Raw genomic sequence first — 18,269 nt, 5'->3', positions numbered from 1 at the left:
TGTGATCACTGCTTATCTGGTGCAAATAGGAAAATTGCGCAAAATGAACAGTGGTCGAAACATGAAAGTTGCGCAACCCCTCCAAATTTTAAATAGATTAAAGTAGGCCTGATTTAGAAATGTGCACATATTTGGAAATTTGCGCAAATCAAGTAGGGAAAGTTGTGCAGAGAGGAAGGCCGGGATCTCTTCTTGATCATCTCAGAGTGCAGGACACGGAAGAATGGGCTCAAGTGACAGGAAGCCAGATTTCGGCTTAACATCAGGAAAAATGCCCTGACTGTTAGAGCAATATGACAATGGAATCTAGGGAGGTGGTGGGCTCTCCCACGCTGGAGGCATTCAAGATGAAGCCGGACAGCCATCTGTCAGGGATGGTCTCTGACCTGGATTCCTGCACTGAGCAGGGTTTGGACTTGATGGTCTTATAGGCCCCTTCCAACCCTACTGTTCTATGATTCCATGTGCAAATTGAATGTGAGCAAGAAACAAAATTCTTGTACATCCCTATTTGTTACAGAACATGGATATTAGCAGGACAGTTAATCATGACAGGGGGAGGTGGAACAATTAGTGGATACTGTGTTATAAAGGAGATGTCTTGAATGGAAAAGGTGAGCATCCCCAGGCTGGGAAAGACCCCTTACTGAAACCCCACAGACTACTGCTGATCAGTGGAACCAAGGGTCCAAATTGTTATAAGGCAGCTTCCTAATCCCCTTTGTCATAAGAAGTAATAAGCAACGTGTGTGTGCGTGTGCGCACGCGCGCGCATGTGTGTAACATCGTTTCTCTCTCTCTTGTTTCCTCCTTGAACAAGGCTCCTGCATCCTGCTGAAATTAAGTTGGCTCTACTTTCACAGTGGTGGCAGCAGGAGCTATCAACTCCACCACTGGCAGGAACAGTTTCCTTGAGTTGGTAGACCAGCTGGAGGCTTTCCTTGTGCCTGATTTGGCCCAGGGGCAGCTAGCTGCCAAATCTTAGCAATAAATAAACAGAATAAACAGAAATGTGGGGCTGAAAAGGTTCCAAAGCTGGATCTAGCTTCACACCTTCCAACTAGAAGATCCTCCCTATCCAAACATCCTGAAAATATTGACACCCATAATCGAGACTATACAATTCCACTGGGGGAAAAAGATGTGTTTGGAGAGGAGTATTGTGCTTCAAATAGAAGTGTGTTCTGGCAATGAGTTTGCAGGCCAAATGGATGAAGTTGAATCTGCATACTGTTATTTTCCACAACAGGATGGATGATTTTTTTGCGGTTACTCCATGCCAAAACTCAACATGAGGTTCTGATTTATGTGCTGGGTGAACACCTGTTCAGCGAACACTGCAGCCATGTGCACTACAAGGTTTAAAACCCAAACTTGCTGGGGATCCAGTGGCCACAAAATGGAATGTGGTGCCACCACCGACTATGGTTTCACCCCATTGGATTGTGGGCGCTGTTTGTTCTACATAGATAAGATAGAAGAAATGTCTTCATATATGTGTGGAATGGGAACTACCCAGAGGAGCTGATGTTATATCAGAAAGAATTCATGCCTGCCGGATCCAGCCCTTAACGCTGTTACTCTTGCTTTACTCTGGCTTCCTAGGTCATCTAATGGCCCACCTCTTGTTCAGTCTTCCAGCGCTGATATTATTTATCTGCCCTTTGTTTCAGAGCATTGGTGTATTCAGTGAGGCCTATATAGAGGGTTGGATCCAGGATCTGCCTTCTGGGAGAGGATGGGACCTTCTATGAGAGGAAGGGCTCTGCTCACAGAAGGTCCCTCTGCCTGATTTTTGGGCCCAACTCCCACACATACACCATAGATCACCCCATTCAGCAGGTCTCCTGACTCTCTGTGCAGCATTTTCAGGGAGCTGAAGAGGCACCATGGGGAGGAAGTGGCAAGGAAGCCCACTTCCCTCTGTGCAGCTGATCCAGCATAAATCTGGAACCAACCCTATGTCTGGAGGGGAGTGGTGGTGGAAGTAGAGATCATTGGCTCCACCCCTGTTACCACCGGGCTCAGTCTCTGAGTGCTTCTACTCTTGGAAGTGGGTCCTGTGTTGCAGGTTGGGGGTTCCAGGCTGGTCCAGCTTTTGACAAGTTGGAGACCACCAATCTAAGGCTTCCTCTTCCCTCTACCTATTTGTTCCCCCTCTGCAGGTACATCCGCTCGGAACGTTCAGTCATCCTTATCAACTTCTGCCTCTCCATCATATCTTCCAATGCTCTCATCTTGATTGGGCAAACACAGACGCGGAACAAGGTAAGAATCTGGCCTGCTTTTGTTAGATGTAGCCAGAGGACTCAAGATATGTAGGCAGTTCCTTTGCTTCCCTTCTATTAATCAAAAAGCATGGCTAAGTGGCCAAGATTACGCATGTATCTGTCTCTGCCTTTGAGAATCTGGGAAGCATCCTTTGAGCTTCTAATGCAGAAGAAGAAGAAGAAGAAGAAGAAGAAGAAGAAGAAGAAGAAGAAGAAGAAGAAGAAAGACCTCAGATGAGATGCTTTTTAAATAGCTGCCCTGATTTGGCTGCCTCCAGGCACTGTGCGAGAACAGGACTGGTTTGTGAGGGTGAGTGGTTTTTATCTCTCCAATTCAAAAGGACAGATTGACCAAAGGGAACCAGGGGAGAATGTTCCACTTAATAAATGTTCTGCTCTTCCGTAGCACCTTTTTACATCTACCAGGCCTGGAGCCAACAGCTGACCTTAATTAAGGAACCCTAACATACACTCATTCCCAAGTAGGTAAATAGTAGGGCTGTGCACCCTTTCGGTCCAAATCCCAAATCCCGAGGTGAAGCGGACTGCTTCGGAGGTGCCTCAGTGTGATCCAAAGCAGATCAGAACAGCACCCAGGCACCCCGAAGTAAAGCGGCTCATCACCAAGGTGCTTCAGTCAGCTTTGGAGCTACTGAAGCCATTCCCAGACAGCCTGTCTCTCAATGTAAGAACTCGAGAAAGATCAAGGGGGAGAAGAGGAGAACAGAGGGGGGAAGGGGAGAGGAAGGGGAGGAGGGAAGGGGAAATTGTGAGCCTTGGCGAATGGCAACTCTAGTTGTCCATTTAGGGCTGAACTTAACCCAACAGTCTCCAATCAGTGACAGTGGTGGAGGGGAGGGGGATCCTGGATATATTGGTGAGATCAGCCTGCTTCCATTTCATTGTGTGAGAGAGTTGCTGGTTAGAGCTGGGAGTGGTGGTTTACATGTTGTTAGAGAGAGTTAGCTTAGCTACACCTGTGTGGCGTGTGTGCCTCTGTGTCTATACTGCAGCTTTGTCTTTCTTCTTCCTTCCCCATTCAACTAGTCCCTTTCTTTCTTTTGTAGATTATTTATGTTAAAAACCAAACATTTAAAAAGTACTTAGTTTGAGTTTCCTCCTTTCCTTCCCTGTTTTTTTGTCTCGCCCCCCTCTCCCCCTTCTCTAATAGGTTGCACCTTTCATTCTTTTCTTGACTGTTTATTTAAAAAACAACAACACCATTTTTAAATAGGGATCTACGAATCCCACTTACTGGTCCACTGCTGGGGTCCGCTGGGGGGGGGAGGCAATCTGTCCCTCCCCCCCGGAATCCTCCCCAGCCGGCTCCACTCCTCAGCAAGGCTGTGGAGCTGCCAGCTGGGGCAGGCCACAGCCGGACTTCCGGCCACTGCCGTGCTGCTGCGGCCACAAATGGTGGCCGTCGTAGCAGCCGCCATTTGCGTGCCTGCATTAGGCTGTGATAGGCTATGTAAATACTTATGTAGCCTATTATGGCCTAATGCAGGCACGCAAATTGTGGCCGCTATGACGGCCGCCATTTGCGGCCGCAGTGGCCGGAAGATGACCTGGAGCCGCCGCTGCAGCCGCCGCCACCGGAGCTGGTTCAGCCGCCGCTGCAGCCATAAGGTAGGTCTGTCCTGGGGGGGATTTCAGGGGGGCGGGGGAGCAGGAGGCCATTCCACCACAGACTCCAGGGGGCCAGACTCTAAAGAATGCGGCCTCACTGGAGTCCGTGGTGGATTTCTCCAATGTCCCTATTTTAAAGTACTTTAGTTTTCCTTGCCTTGCCTTGTTCTTTAGTCCCCGCCCCCCACACACACTTCTCAATTCTCAACCATTTGTTTTTCCTTACTTTCTCTGTCTGTCTGTCTGTCTGTCTGTCTGTCTCTCAATCATCTATCTATCATCATCATGTCTGTCTATCTATCTATCTATCTATCTATCTATCTATCTATCTATCTATCTTTCTATCTATCTATCATCTATCTATCATCATCATATCTGTCTATCTATCTATCTATCTATCTATCTATCTATCTATCTATCTATCTATCTAACTTTCCTTCCTCTTGGCTCCCCTCCACCACAACCCCACCCTTCTCAATTCCTGTATACCGTCCCTTCCTACTTCTGACCCCCCCTAAAAATAAAAACCCTTTTCTCTTCTGTTCGGATTATAGATAGTCGCCCCCTTTCTTGTAGGTAGTGCAGTGTTTGTTTGTCTCATGCGCTTGTGTGTCTGTGTGTGTGCGGGACGTGCGCATGCTTGTCTTCTGGGCAAGCACGCAGTGTGTGGCAGAGCACTACACAGCCCAGATTAAAAACAGAAACCAAAACAGTGGGCAAAGCACTTCACACATTAACATATATCATTTAAATTTTACACTACACTGTGCGGCAAAGGAGGACCAATATGAGGCATCTTCGGGCCTGGGCAGGGGCAGAGGTGGGCGAAATGCTGGTGGGACCAGCAGCACTGGTAGCCAAGCTGGGTCACCCCCAGACCGGATAGTGCATAGTTGTATAGGGCAGCAGAGTGCCTCTATCAGTCCAGCAGACAACTGAGGGGAGAGAAGATAGCGCTCTTCAAGGACTTGAAAGGTTGTCTCAGAGAGGAAGGCCAGGATCTCTCCTCAAACATCCCAGAGTGCAGGACACGGGACAATGGGCTCAAGTGACAGGAAGGCAGATTCCAGCTGAACGACAGGAAAAACGTCCTGACTGTTAGAGCAACACCACAGTGGAACCCATTCCCTAGGGAGGTGGTGGGCTCTCCCACACTGGAGGCATCAAGACGAGGCTGGACAGCCACTTGTCAAGGATGCTCTGACTTGGATTCCTGCATTGAGCAGGGTTTGAACCCTCTTCTCAGTGCAAGTATCTTGCAACTACAGCATCACTGATAGATGGCTGTCCAGCTTCTGCTTAAATGCCTCCAATGAAGGAGAGCTTACCTCCTGCTCCTTCCAAGGCAGTTTGTTCCGTTGCCAAACAGCTTTCACCATTAGGTATTTTCTCCTATTTTTAAGCCAAATTCTACTTCCTTGCTATTTACAGCTAGTGGTTCTAGACCTGCCCTCTGAACCAACAGAGAACACGTCCTCCACATCTGCATGGCCGCTTCTCAGACATTTGAAGGCAGCTACCATGTCTCTCCTTTATCTTCTTCTCCCCATACTAAACATGTTCCTCTCTTTCAACGGTTCCTCATAGCACTTGGTTTCCAGACCTCCCACCATACTGGTTGCTCCAGTTTGTCAGTATCCTTCTTCAAACCCAGAACTGGATACACTGCTCTTGATGTGGTAGAATAGAGTGGAAGTATGACATTTTTAGCAGCTGCATCCTAGGTTGTGTTCAGCTTGTGTTCACCCAACAGCTAGGTATCCCTTTTGCATGTAATGCTTCCAGGCCAGGTCTTCCTCATCCTATACTTGTGCATATTTGCATGATGAGTCTATCAGGCTTAGTATCCACTTGATCAACGTTGCCGAGGAAGTTCACAAGCAACCCAGTGATTATGACAACCATTCCCTGTTTAACAGCATTTGGTAATCAGAGGTAGACAGTTTCTGTAGGGATGTTGCAAGAGCCTGGGAAGGGGGTGGAGTCTGGCAGACCCCGCCTCCCCATTTGCTCCCCCTGGTCCCGCTTGCCCTTGCACTCACCCAGACCTGCTCACTGAGCAGCCCAGCACCATTCTTATGTGCTATGAGGAAAGAAAATCTGAGAAAATCTTAGTAAATATTGAAAAATCTGTATTAGACATTCACAAAAGTCCTGTTTGGGGCATTCAAATACATTCTTACCTAATCAAGTCATTGGGGACCAGGGCTGTGTCATGTAGCCCCACCCCCAACATCATGTGCATTATGTAGCACTTCTGCAGCATTTGTGCATTGCCACCATAGAAGGGAGGCCCATACACCTGTACACATCTGTACTATGATCCAGAACTCCACACAATTGGGATTCTGGATCACGTGGAGACTTAGGGCACAATCCTATGAATATTTAGACAGAGAAAAGGCCTACAACTCCCAGCATTCCCCAGCCAGCAAGGGAATTTCTCTGTCTAAACATGCATAGGATTGTGCCCTTGTGCACTTACAGTTGTATGCGCATAGGCCTCCCTTCTATAGATATTCATACCATATGTGTGAACACTACAGGGGGTACGCAAGGCGTGTGATGTCAGAGGCAGGTCTACATGGGGAAGCCCCATTCTCTGATGGTACAAGAACTTTTCTGAACACCCAAATAGGGCTATAGATTCCTTTCTATGGCATCCAAACTAGAGGCAGCAATTCATGAAGTCTGCAGAGTTCATAACATTACCATTATCTAAAGCAAGGATCTCAGAAGGAAAGCTGAGCATCGGGTATGTGCACGTTAACGGATTTGGGGCAATAACATAAGATTAATTATGAATCTCGATTTGGGAAAGCCAGCATTAAAGCAGAGACAACACAGTTTTAAAGATGTACTTTGAAGGGGGATCAAGAAAAGGTTTGTTTTCTTTTTAATTTTCTTATATGGATTTTTAAAATGGAATTGGAATCTCTTGCATATTCTTTCATTCATAAGACATAAGCACCCAATTTGAGTTGATCTGTATTTTTTGTGTGTCAGTGTGCAACCATCATTCTCGTGCCTGCTTATAGAATACAATTAACACACTCTTAAAGAAAGACCAAAAGCTCTGGCATTGCCAGGATAGGATGCATTGCCAGGATAGGATGCATATAATCCTATCCTATAGGATGCATATCCTGCAGGATAGGATGCATATCCTGAAGGGGGAACCCAGCATGGCCAGCACTGTCTCCATCAGGGCACCAGAGCTCCCTTACGCCAGTGCTTCTTACAGACCACTTATGCTCTTATTGTTCGGCCTTCTGTTTGACTGTCTAGTACAGAAGCAAGAGAAAGAATCATGTTGGATCAAGACCAGGGATATACAAAATATAATGATGACAGATGGCTAAACTGAGGGCTTGGCCCTCTTAACTTCTGATAGTGCTTTGTTATTAAGTATTGTAGAATCATAATTATCATCATCATCATCAACAACAACAGCATTATTATTGTTATGATTCCATAGGTTAGTACATAGCTGTGGTCTCCAATGTGCCCATAGACATCTCTTTTGGAGCCCACTGAAGGAGTCCCTGCCCCTCCCAATTTTTATTTTGTTTCTTAAGATTTTTTTTTAAATGTTGAAATTGTTGTTGTTGTTAGGCTGGCCTGCTGCAAAGCAAAGTTCTGCCCTCCAGCACAATCTTTATTTAGGTTCAAAAGGGTGGTTTTATGTTTTGGGACCTCAGACTAGGGATGGTATGGGCACCCAACTGGGTTTGGGAACCTTCCAAATCCCCCCCCCATCAGCTTGGCAAACCCCCACCCCTGCCCCCTGCACCACATGAGATGCCGGGACTTACAGCAGTCACCCGGTCTCCACGCCAGCTCCATTTTAGTGCAAGATGGGGACTCCATATTTTTTGTAGATTTACTGTTGTGCACAATGGTGGCCATAAAGGGTCATTGCAGCCATATTAGAGACCTATAATATGGTTGAAAGGGCCCTTCATGGCCACCATTGTTCACTGCAGTAGATCTACAAAAAACACAGAGTGTTTGTGCTAAAATGGGGTTTGCATAGAGACCAGGTTGTCAGCCAAAGAAATGGAGGCCCTGCGCCACTGCCAACCCCCCCACCCTTTGATGGCCCCATTGGCTCACTCCGCACTGCTCACATGGTCAGGTAAATAGCAGGGGTTCATTGGGCGAAGTGTGGCGTGGGTGCCCTACTTCAGACCCCATCTCTGCCTTGCCCTTAAGTTCTTGAACAAGCTACTTTTCTTTTAGTCTCATCAGTTTCCCTTCTCAGAAATGAGTGTTTAGTGACTGGTGAGTGGGCAAGCTGTCAGGGTTGCCTCTGAGCATATAGAGTGGCAGAGCAGTTCAGAGTCTGAGGAAGAGGTGCAGAATGTGGGGGAGGAACTTTCCCAGGCTTCAGAGGCACAGCTGGATGGAGAAGGCCCCCCTTCACACATCCCTGTGATAGATAGCGAACAGGGGAAGGAGGGGGAAGGACAACCTGAACTCTCTTAGATGCCAGGCGCAGATGCAGGGATAAGAGGGAGATGGTAGGGGCCGAGCTTAGGTGGTCCGCCCAATTGGCTTGGTGTCAACAGCTGTGTCTAGAGGTGTCTTGGGAGAAAGGGAGATCTTCCCCTCCCACCCCTCAAGTTAGGATAATTTGCCGCCTTTTCCCAAATGGTGGCCAACTTCCGTAGCTTCCCTTCGATCTCCTTGAAGGCTTTTCCTTTGTAATCTGTGAGGCAGCCGTGAATTAAAGCCATGGAACTGAAACCTTTTGTCTGTGTTTTGATTTGGCTATTGGAGTTCTCTGTAGGGGCAAAGGGGATCCTGACGCAAGCCCCCCATGGCAGCCATTTTGTGAGAGCACCCATGGCACTCATGCAAAATTCCAAATGTGCCCACCGACCCAAAAATATTGGGGACCTCTGGTAGCCCACAGGTAGATGCACTGGGTGACAAAAGTGTGTGTGTGTGTGGGGGGATGACAGAATACTTCTCTGATAGTAAAAATTCTCTGCCGTTGCAAGGCAATAATGGGAGATATGGTCCCACAGGGACATAGCTGGTCCCATCATGAGGCAGAGTGAGGTATCCACCTCAGGCGGTGGATGTTGGGGGGAGGGCATGGAGCAGGGGCAAGATGTTGGAAGACAGAGCTCTGTGTGCCACGCACCCTGCTCTGTACCCCCTAAGCTAGCCTGCTGACCTCAGGTACAGCGGAGGATGCTGTCCTGTCACCCATGTTGACATAAGATTCAACTGCCAGGCATTCTCATATCGTACTGTATGTGGAATTGTGTGTGTGTGTCGGGGGGGGGGGGACATATTTGCCTCAGGCAGCAACATATCTTGGGCCAGCCCTGCCCAGGGAGACACCACAGCTTAGTGACAGAGCACATGCTTAGTATGCAGAAGGTCCCAGGTTCAGTTAGGGATGTCCTTTGTCAGGAAATCCAGCCCTTTGGGGCCTCACCAGAGTTCCACGGTGTGCCCAACTTGGCTTGAATTTTGAGCCAAGCCACTTTTTTTTTTCCCCCATGGAATCTGGGAACTTTCTCCTTTTCCCCCTTTTTTTGCAGAAATAGATATTTGCACAAATTGCCTCCAGAATTTGCATAATTTGCACAACATTGTGGTTGAAAGTTGTGCAAATCACACACAATGCAGCTGAAATCTGCTTAAATATCTATTTCCACAAAGAAAAAAAAATACAGAAAATCTGCCAGGTGGCCCAACTTGCTGCGGACCAAGCTGGGCCAGCCAGCAGAAGATGAGCTGAAGTGTGGGGGAGGGGCAAGCCAACGAAAGCTCATCAAGCTCCATTCCCCAGCTCGATTCCTCTGACTAGGGACGTACGAAAGGCACTTACCTGGTCCCACAGCTTGCTTCGCGGTGGGGGGGAGGTGCTTCGGTTCTCCCCCCAAAGTTCAGGCCGGGGGGGGAGGCGCCCTGCCTCGCCCAGCCAAAATTCAGGCCGGGGAGAAGCGCCCCATCTCCCCGGCCACGAAATAAAAAAGTGAAAAAAAAAAACCACCCGTGATAGGCTACGTAACGATTTACATAGCCTATCCACGGCTAGATTTCCAAAGTCAGCTGTGATAGGCTACGTAAATCATTACGTAGCCTATCACGGGTGACTTTGAAAAAAAAAAAGCGTACGCACATGGCGGCGCCCATGGGCGCCGCCATTTGCATTCCTTATTTGGTCCCCGGTAGTCTACGTAAAGATTTACGTAGACTACGGCGAAAATAAGGGCAACGCTATTTGCGTTGCCCTTATTTTCACCGTAGTCTACGTAAATCTTTACGTAAACTACTGGGACCAAATAAGGAATGCAAATGGCGGCGCCCATGGGTGCCGCCATTTGCATACGCGCTTTTTTTTTTCCAAAGTCACCCGTGATAGGCTACGTAACGATTTACGTAGCCTATCACGGCTGACTTTGGAAATCTAGCCGTGATAGGCTATGTAAATCGTTACGTAGCTGATCACGGGTGGTGTTTTTTTTTTTTTACTTTATTTTGTAATGGCGGCGGCGGCAGCTGGTCAGAAGACTGGCCGCCGCCCCCGCCCCCGATGAACCGCCGCCGAACTCCCGCCGGGACCCGCCGCCGAGAGGGACATTCAAGGGAGGTAAGTCCCATCCCGGGGGGGGCGGGGGGGCGGAGAATTTCTCCAACAATTTCGGGGGGCCGAATGCGTTGGCATTCGGCCTCCCCGAGATTCGTGGAGAAATTCTCCGCCATCCCTACCTCTGACATCCCTAGGTTCAGTCCCTAGAATCTCCAACTTAAAAGGATCTCGACCTGAGACCCTGGAGAGCCAGGAGCACCCCAGAAAGGGGTGTGTGTGTGTGTTTGTATGCATGTGTGTAAGAACAGTGTGTTCAAAGACAGTGTGGTCTGACCCCAAATTCCTCCTTGCAATGATACGTAATGCGGGTAAACAGGGGAGATGGCTTTGAGTCTTTTCCATCCCCTACCTTCTTCTTGCAGTTTATCCTGTCCCTGCTCCCCTATAAATTTGATGGGGGAATCCCACTTACTATTTAAAACTTCTAATTGATGCAGGGTCTTCTTTAACAACCAGTGCTTTTTTATTGTTGTTGTTTAGGACTTCTTTTTGTCTGTGTCTTGATGGTGTCTCCCCTTTTCCCGCCCCCCGCCCATGCAGAAGCTTTCCACCTATGCGCACCCAGTGAATGGCATCCATCTGTACATTTTGTGAAGCCCTTTGAAGATGAAAGTGCTACACAAAATGATGCATAATTTTGCTGCTGGCCACATTAGACAAAGGGAAAGGTCCCTGCTGTACCTCCTCTCCAGCTCTAGCTTGGCAGCCTTTTTTATTAATAAATCATGCTCTGCCAAGCATTACCGCCTGCTTCAAAGGACAAAAAAAGGTTTCACTTCTATAAGAAGAAAGAAAAGAGCCTTGATGGGTTAGAATCTCAGGAAGGTAATTATGGCAGGAGGAACCACCCAACCCACAGTATTTGGATTGATCTGATTTAGTATTGATATGCATGGGATTGCAGTTCTGAACTCTCCAGTGCTGCGTATCTCATTTTGATTTTATATGGAACATTCACGCAGTGCAACGTCTGGAACTTTACGTATCCCTATGTCATGCTACATCTGAGTCCATGCGCTCCGTAACTGCAATGCCCTTTCTCCTTTCTTTGGGAATGCTGATGACCCCTTGTGCAACAAAGGAGAAAGCAATCCTGGCTCTTTGTCCAGAACACAGCACCCTCTGAGAATGCAGAATTTTACTGTCCTTCTGCAAGTGCTCCAGTAATACTGCCTTGCTGAAATGTGAAAACAGTTGCTTCAGCTTTAGGCCCTGTGAACAAATGTTCCCAAGGCTCAAATTAATGAGATGGTAGACTAATTACAGCAATACAACAATGGAACCAGTTACCTAGGGAGGTGGCGGGCTCTCCCACACTGGAGGCATTCAAGTTGAGGCTGGACAGCCATCTGTCAGGGATGCTCTGACTTGGATTCCTGCATTGAGCAGGGGGTTGGACTCAATGGCCTTGTAGGCCCCTTCCGAACCTATTGTCCTATCATTCTACTATTCTGTGATAGTTCTCTTGTATTTTAACTTATACTGGATCATTTGTATCCTGGAAGACTGGGATCCAAGGTTCAGGAAAGGACAGAGGCCAATGTGTGTTTGTGCTCTCTTCCCCTTCCAGTCTGACTGTTTCTCCTTCCTTTGCTTCTCTTCCTGCTTACATATGTCCCTTTCACTCTCCCTCTCCAGGTGATTTGCACCTTGGTGGCAGCCTTCCTGCACTTCTTCTTCCTCTCTTCATTCTGTTGGGTGCTGACGGAGGCCTGGCAATCATACATGGCCGTGACAGGCCGGCTTCGGAACCGCATCATCCGTAAACGCTTCCTGTGTCTTGGATGGGGTGAGGATCCCTTGCTCAAAGCTGGAGCTGAAAAGAAAAAAATCACATAGATTAGCAATGCAACAAATTCAATTAAACATTTAATTGAAGCTCAAATGGATGGATTTGAGTCTCACACATTGAAATTTTAAGTTGTGTACGTGAAACGGGAGTCCTCAAATTTGGGGAGAAAAATGATTTCATTCCCCTTCCCTCCCCCTGGTTTTTGGCTAATTTGTATAAAAAGTGCCCCCATCATAGAGGTGTCCCCAGGCAAGAAATCTGCAGTTTTAGAAGGATACGTGCAGGTGCAAGGCTGTTATGATGATTGAAAACCAGTTGAAGGCTATTTTTGCATAGTGACATCTGGTGGCCTTGGAAGAATGGGCATCATGAGGGATGTAAGAGAATTTTGTTCCTGTTCACAAAGTAGGTGAACATATCCCATTCACAACCTCATACACAACTGCAAGTAGGAATGCAAATCTTGAGAAATGTTTGCAATTTCCTAAACTTAACATTTGAAAGTGCACAGAGGCACAAGTGTGCATGAATCCCTCCCCCATCTGCATTGTCATGCTTTTGCCTATTGGAGAAAATGCAGTTTCAATCAGGAAATAAATGTACCTTTTAAAAAAACATTTTTTTCAGTTGGGAAAAAATGTGCATTTTCCCCAATCAGGGAGGGGTCAGGGGAAGGCACTCATGTTTGGGTATGCAAACAAAGTGAAACGAGCTTTCATGAAGAATTTGGAAAACCTCAATAAACACAAATATCGCATGTTCACCTATCCCAGCCATCACACATCCTTGTCTTCCCCAAAATGCAGTGATTGGAATCCTTGGCAAAATATTTCCCAGAATTAGGAGGAGGACCTGTCAGTCACTCAGGTACACTCTCTCCCTCCACTACTCATCAGTGTTTTACAGAAATGAAACCAGAGACAGTATTTGGAGAGGAGATAGAATGTCTACATCTCTGAGCATGACACAGTAATGAGGTCTCGTTCTGGCCCAGCTTCAGCTCTGGTGGATTCAGAGTGAAGCCTGCTTCACTTTAGGACACATCAGAAACATTCTCAAGGGGCCCTATTTGGCTCAGACTTCAGGGTTCAGCTAGGGATTGGAGAACAATTTATGTTTGAACTCCTTGAGGTCCTCCATTTCCCCACCTCAATGCTTGTCTCTCCTTGTTCTCGCTCCTGAATGTGAGTGTTTGGTCCCCCCACCCCCCCAACAGGAAAAATGTGCATTTTTGAACAGGAAAAATGCACATTTTTCCAGGCGTGCACTCCAAATATTTATTTATTGCATTTATATCCCACTTTTTTTCCTTCTTAAGGAACCCAAGGTGGCATATATAATCCTCCTTCTCTCCATTTTATCCTCACAACAACAACTCTGTGAGGTTGGTTGAGCTGAGAGTCTGTGACTGGCCCAAAGTCACCCCGTGAGCTTCCATGGCCAAGTGGGGACTAGAACCCGGATCTCCCGGCTCCCAGGCCAACGCTCTAGCCACTACTCCACACTGGCTACTACACCCTTTCCCTCCATAGGCTAAAGCATGAAAATGTGGTTTTGGGGAAAACCATGGAAATGCTCACTGGTGCAAGTGCACACATTTGAACATGAATGGAAGCTGAGAAAAGTGCAAGAAAAATGTGGGAATTATGCTCCTGCTAGTGTTCATGTTCGGGGTTGTGAACAGGACATGTTCTCATGATTTTTGAAGAGGAGCAAAATTCTTGTATATCCCCAGTTTCAGCTGAATCTCATGCACATCCATGGTGAATAAGACCCACTGGCTTTCCAAAAGGCCTACAAAAGACATACGTATGTACAGAGAGATATGGATTAACACAGCTGCCTGCATTTTCGTACTTGGCATGGCTATGCAGACTGTCATGATGATCACCTGGACTTCAAAATGTGCCACTACAGCACTGTCCAGAACATCCTGGTTACCTATGGAAAAGGTTTGAAAAAAGAAAGGAAAAGGGACTGATATGTTCCCTTCCTGCCACCTGTTGAGGGAGGGGAGAGAGAGAGTGACCATTGGGATGCAGGAGGAGAAAATAGGGTGGTCGATAAACTGCACATTCCCCACGGGGATATGTTGTCCATGGCCTCTCAGACCTGGCAGTGCCACTAGGACATGCAAAATGCTGGGTCCAAAGAGCAGACCAGAGCAAGCTGAAGTACTAGTCCCCCTCTACTCAGCACTGGTTAGGCCTCATCTGGAGTACTGTGTCCAGTTCTGGGCACCACACTTTAAGAAGGATGCAGGCCAACTGGAGAGGGTTCAGAGGAGGGCAACGAAGATGATCAGGGGACTGGAAACAAAGCCCTATGAAGAGAGACTGAAGGAACTGGGCATGTTTAGCCCTGAGAAGAGAAGACTGAGGGGAGAGAGGATAGCGCTCTTCAAGTACTTGAAAGGTTGTCATAGAGAAGAAGGCCAGCATCTCTTCTTGATCATCCCAGAGTGCAGGACACGGAATCATGGGCTCAAGTGACAGGAAGCCAGATTCCGGCTGAACATCAGGAGAAACTTCCTGACTGTTAGAGCAATACAACAATGGAACCAATGACCTAGGGAGGTGGTGGGCTCTCCCACCCTGGAGGCATTCAAGACGAGGCTGGACAGCCGTCTGTCAGGGATGCTCTTACTTGGATTCCTGCATTGAGCAGGGGGTTGGACTCGATGGTCTTGTAGGCCCCTTCCAACCCTACTATTCTATGATTCTATGATAAACATGGGAGGGGGACCATTAGGGGAGGGGGAGCTGGTGGCCCAGGAATCCCCCCCCTTACACACAGAAGGGGAAAAACCTGGAGAAGGACTGCATTGCACCCCATGTCTCCATCATGCATTGTTTGGGTGTAAAATCTTTACTCACCTTCACTTCAAACATACTTCTGTGCATGCCCCCAATCCTCCCACTTCAGCCGTTTTCAGAAGAACAGCTGACATCTGCTTAATTTAGCATTGGCAAGTTGTGCCATTCTGCTGCGGATTCGGAAGCAGCAGAATGGCACAACTTACTTGAGTCTGTGGTGGAATTCTCCAACATTCCTACTGAGGGGAGATAGGATAGCACTCTTCAAGGACTTGAAAGGCTGTCCCAGAGAGGAAGGCCAGGATCTCTTCTCGATCATCCCAGATCGAGGACACGGAATAATGGGCTCAAGTGATATGAAGCTGGATTCCGGCTGAACATCAGGAAAAACGTCCTGACTGTCAGAGCAATACGACAATGGAACCAATTCCCTAGGGAGGTGGTGGGCTCTCCCACACTGGAGGCATCAAGATGAGGCTGGACAGCCGTCTGTCAGGGATGCTCTGACTTGGATTCCTGTATTGAGCAGGGGGTTGGGCTCAATGGTTTTATAGGCCCCTTCCAACCCTAATATTCTATGATTCTATGATACCCTGAGATACTTCGGTGTGATTGATGTCCCAGAGTGTACATCATGTGTAGAGGGGCATTCATTACTAAGTCCTTCTTTAAAACATAGAAATGGTCTTGGGATGATCTACCTGTATCCTAGACAGTGACACCAACAGGTACAGGCACAGTCTAAGGGTGTGTCTAAAACCACTAGGGATGGCCAAACTCACCCCATCTGTACCAAGTGCTGCTTGCTCGACTCTCACTGGCCACCCGACCCTGTTTGCCATTTGGGTTCCACAAAAGTGCGTGGCGAGCAGCATTTATAGCTCCCTGATCCCTCCCATTTTCATACATTCCCATTTATGCAAATGGCGGCTGTAAAGTGCCCATTTACGCAAGAGTGCAGGCATCAGTGTTCCATTCATGCCTGTCATCTTGCATAAATGGCCATTTTAGGGCCACCATTTGCATAAATGGACATTTAAGAAAAAGGCCAAGGTGCCATTTTTATGCAAAATGGCAGCTCGGCAGACCAGTGGGGTCCACCATGCTTACCTGGCTTGGTGTGAGCCGGGTTGGGCAAGCACAACAGTCTGCAGACTAGAGTCCAGGAGGCCAAGTGGGGGGATGTCTGCCAGACTCTACCCCCTTCCTGGACTCCTGCACCATCCCTAAGTAGCACCAGGGTCCTGTTGTTCATGGACAGGTTACAAGCTTTGAATACTGAAGGGTCCAGGTTCTGTCCCTGGCATTTCCAGCTAGAAGGATCCCTGGAGGGAGGGGGGGCTGGGAAACATCTGTGGAACATGGGAAGCTGCCTTACATCAGATGAGACTATTGGACTGTCCAGCCCAGTCAGAATGTCTTGAGTCTGTTCGGCGTGTGTTTCGCAGATTGTCAGGCTTCTTTCACTCTATCATCCGCTCACTGAGAGATTTGGATTCCCACCCCCTTCAGAAAAGTATACAGAAAAGTCCAACACAGTTTATGGAAGTGGTAGAGGCACTTAACGTTTTGCCTATTTTTCTTAGCTCAGTATACAATCAATAAGCAAAGCACGCACACAAAAATTGCTAAACAGCAGAACCTGAAGAGAGGCTGAAGAGAGATCAGAGAGGTATAAAATGGTGGTGGTGGTGTGTGTGTGTGTGTGTGTGTGTGTGTTTCAGTGATATATTAATGTATTTCCCAGCAACTGTCTTAGGTTTATACAACTACATTTATGTACAATTCATAAAAAATAAGAACATTAGAAGAGCCCTGCTGGATTAGACCAAGGATTCATCTAGTCCAGCATTCTGTTCACACGGGGGCCAACCAGCTGTCAACAAGGAACCCACAACGAGGACATGAGTGCAACAGCACCCTCCTGCCCATGTTCCCCAGCAACTGGTGTATATAGACAGACTGCCTCTGATACTGGAGGTAGCACATGGCCATCAGGACTAGTAGCCATTGAATTCCAGGAAGTAAAATAAAGACAAACAACAGTCCATAAGTCCACAGAATCACACGACTCAGAAAAAGCCAGCCCACTGGTTCAGATTCATAGAATTCCAAACTCACAGATTTCTCTGACGTTTCTAAGCCCAGTATTGCTGTTTGACTGGCAGTGGCTCTTTGGGGTCTTGGGCAGGGTTTTCATACCTTAGGGAAGTACTGCTATTTACAGTTAGAGATGGTGGAGAAATTTGTTCCATTTGCATTTTATGCTGGAAGTACCTAATTTTGTATTTTCGAACCACTATGTGAACTCAGTTATCCTTCAAAATTTCCACTTCTCTGCATTTTGCAACGGGGCTCTCCAATTAAAAAAAAAAAAAGGACACAAATGTATATATTAGGGAAAATAATGCTGAAAATGCATTATATTAGAAAAAATGCTTAGACAAATGTGTGCAGTAGGAAAGAAATGCAACGTGCATGCAAAAATGCAGATATTAGGAGAAATGTGCACAAACATGCTTATGCACTTTCATGCAAACATTTCAAGAAAAAATGTCAGAGTTTGGGATGAACCAAATTTAAGACCAGAGAAATTCGAGATGAGCTGAACTGAAGTTTGGGAAAATGAGAAGCCGAGAGAAACCAAAATTGGCAGACGCATCCATCTCTAATTACACAAAACAATAAGGATTGGTGAGAAATCTATTCAGTTTGCATGTCAGTGCTAATTTAACAAATTCACACTTCCCAGACCTGAAAATGAACCAGAATGCAGTCATCCTCAACATCTGTTCGTTTTGAGATGTGGTACATCACGCAAGCCTGGAGAACCCTGTTTTTGAGGGGCTGACCTCAAATGATCCTTGAGCTTCTTTCTAAATCTGTGAATGCACAGACACAGCTGCCCCAAGAAATGTTTTTTTTTTGGGGGGGGGGCAGACAAATGTGGCAAATAAATAATGAAACACTGAACAATGACCCAGCAGCACTTTCACCACAGCAGCAGGGGTTTCTCTCCATAAAGCTAGTATTAGTCCAGGACAGATGTTTGGAAGCTTTTAATTGCCGTTTCTACCCCTTGCTTTTTCCTTTGCATGTTTAAGTAATTATTTTAATGAGGCATTTTTGTAATAGGAAAAAAAATCAAA

The 18,269-nt window shown here is 47.1% G+C and overlaps 1 protein-coding gene across 1 annotated transcript in view; it reads left to right on the top strand.

The window, feature by feature from the left end:
- ADGRB1 (adhesion G protein-coupled receptor B1) overlaps positions 1-18,269 on the top strand; it is a 365,002-nt gene that overhangs the window by 266,897 nt on the left and 79,836 nt on the right. Inside the window, exons 20-21 of the mRNA XM_084847946.1 lie at positions 2,166-2,268; positions 12,151-12,301. Coding sequence (XP_084704072.1) covers positions 2,166-2,268; positions 12,151-12,301 — 254 coding nt within the window. The remainder of the gene's footprint in view (positions 1-2,165; positions 2,269-12,150; positions 12,302-18,269) is intronic.

The sequence above is a fragment of the Heloderma suspectum genome, chromosome 4 (assembly GCF_057233095.1).
Source record: "Heloderma suspectum isolate Gila_16-S chromosome 4, 16-S_ref, whole genome shotgun sequence".
NCBI lineage: Eukaryota > Metazoa > Chordata > Lepidosauria > Squamata > Helodermatidae > Heloderma > Heloderma suspectum.
This window is presented reverse-complemented; position numbering and strand designations above follow the sequence as displayed.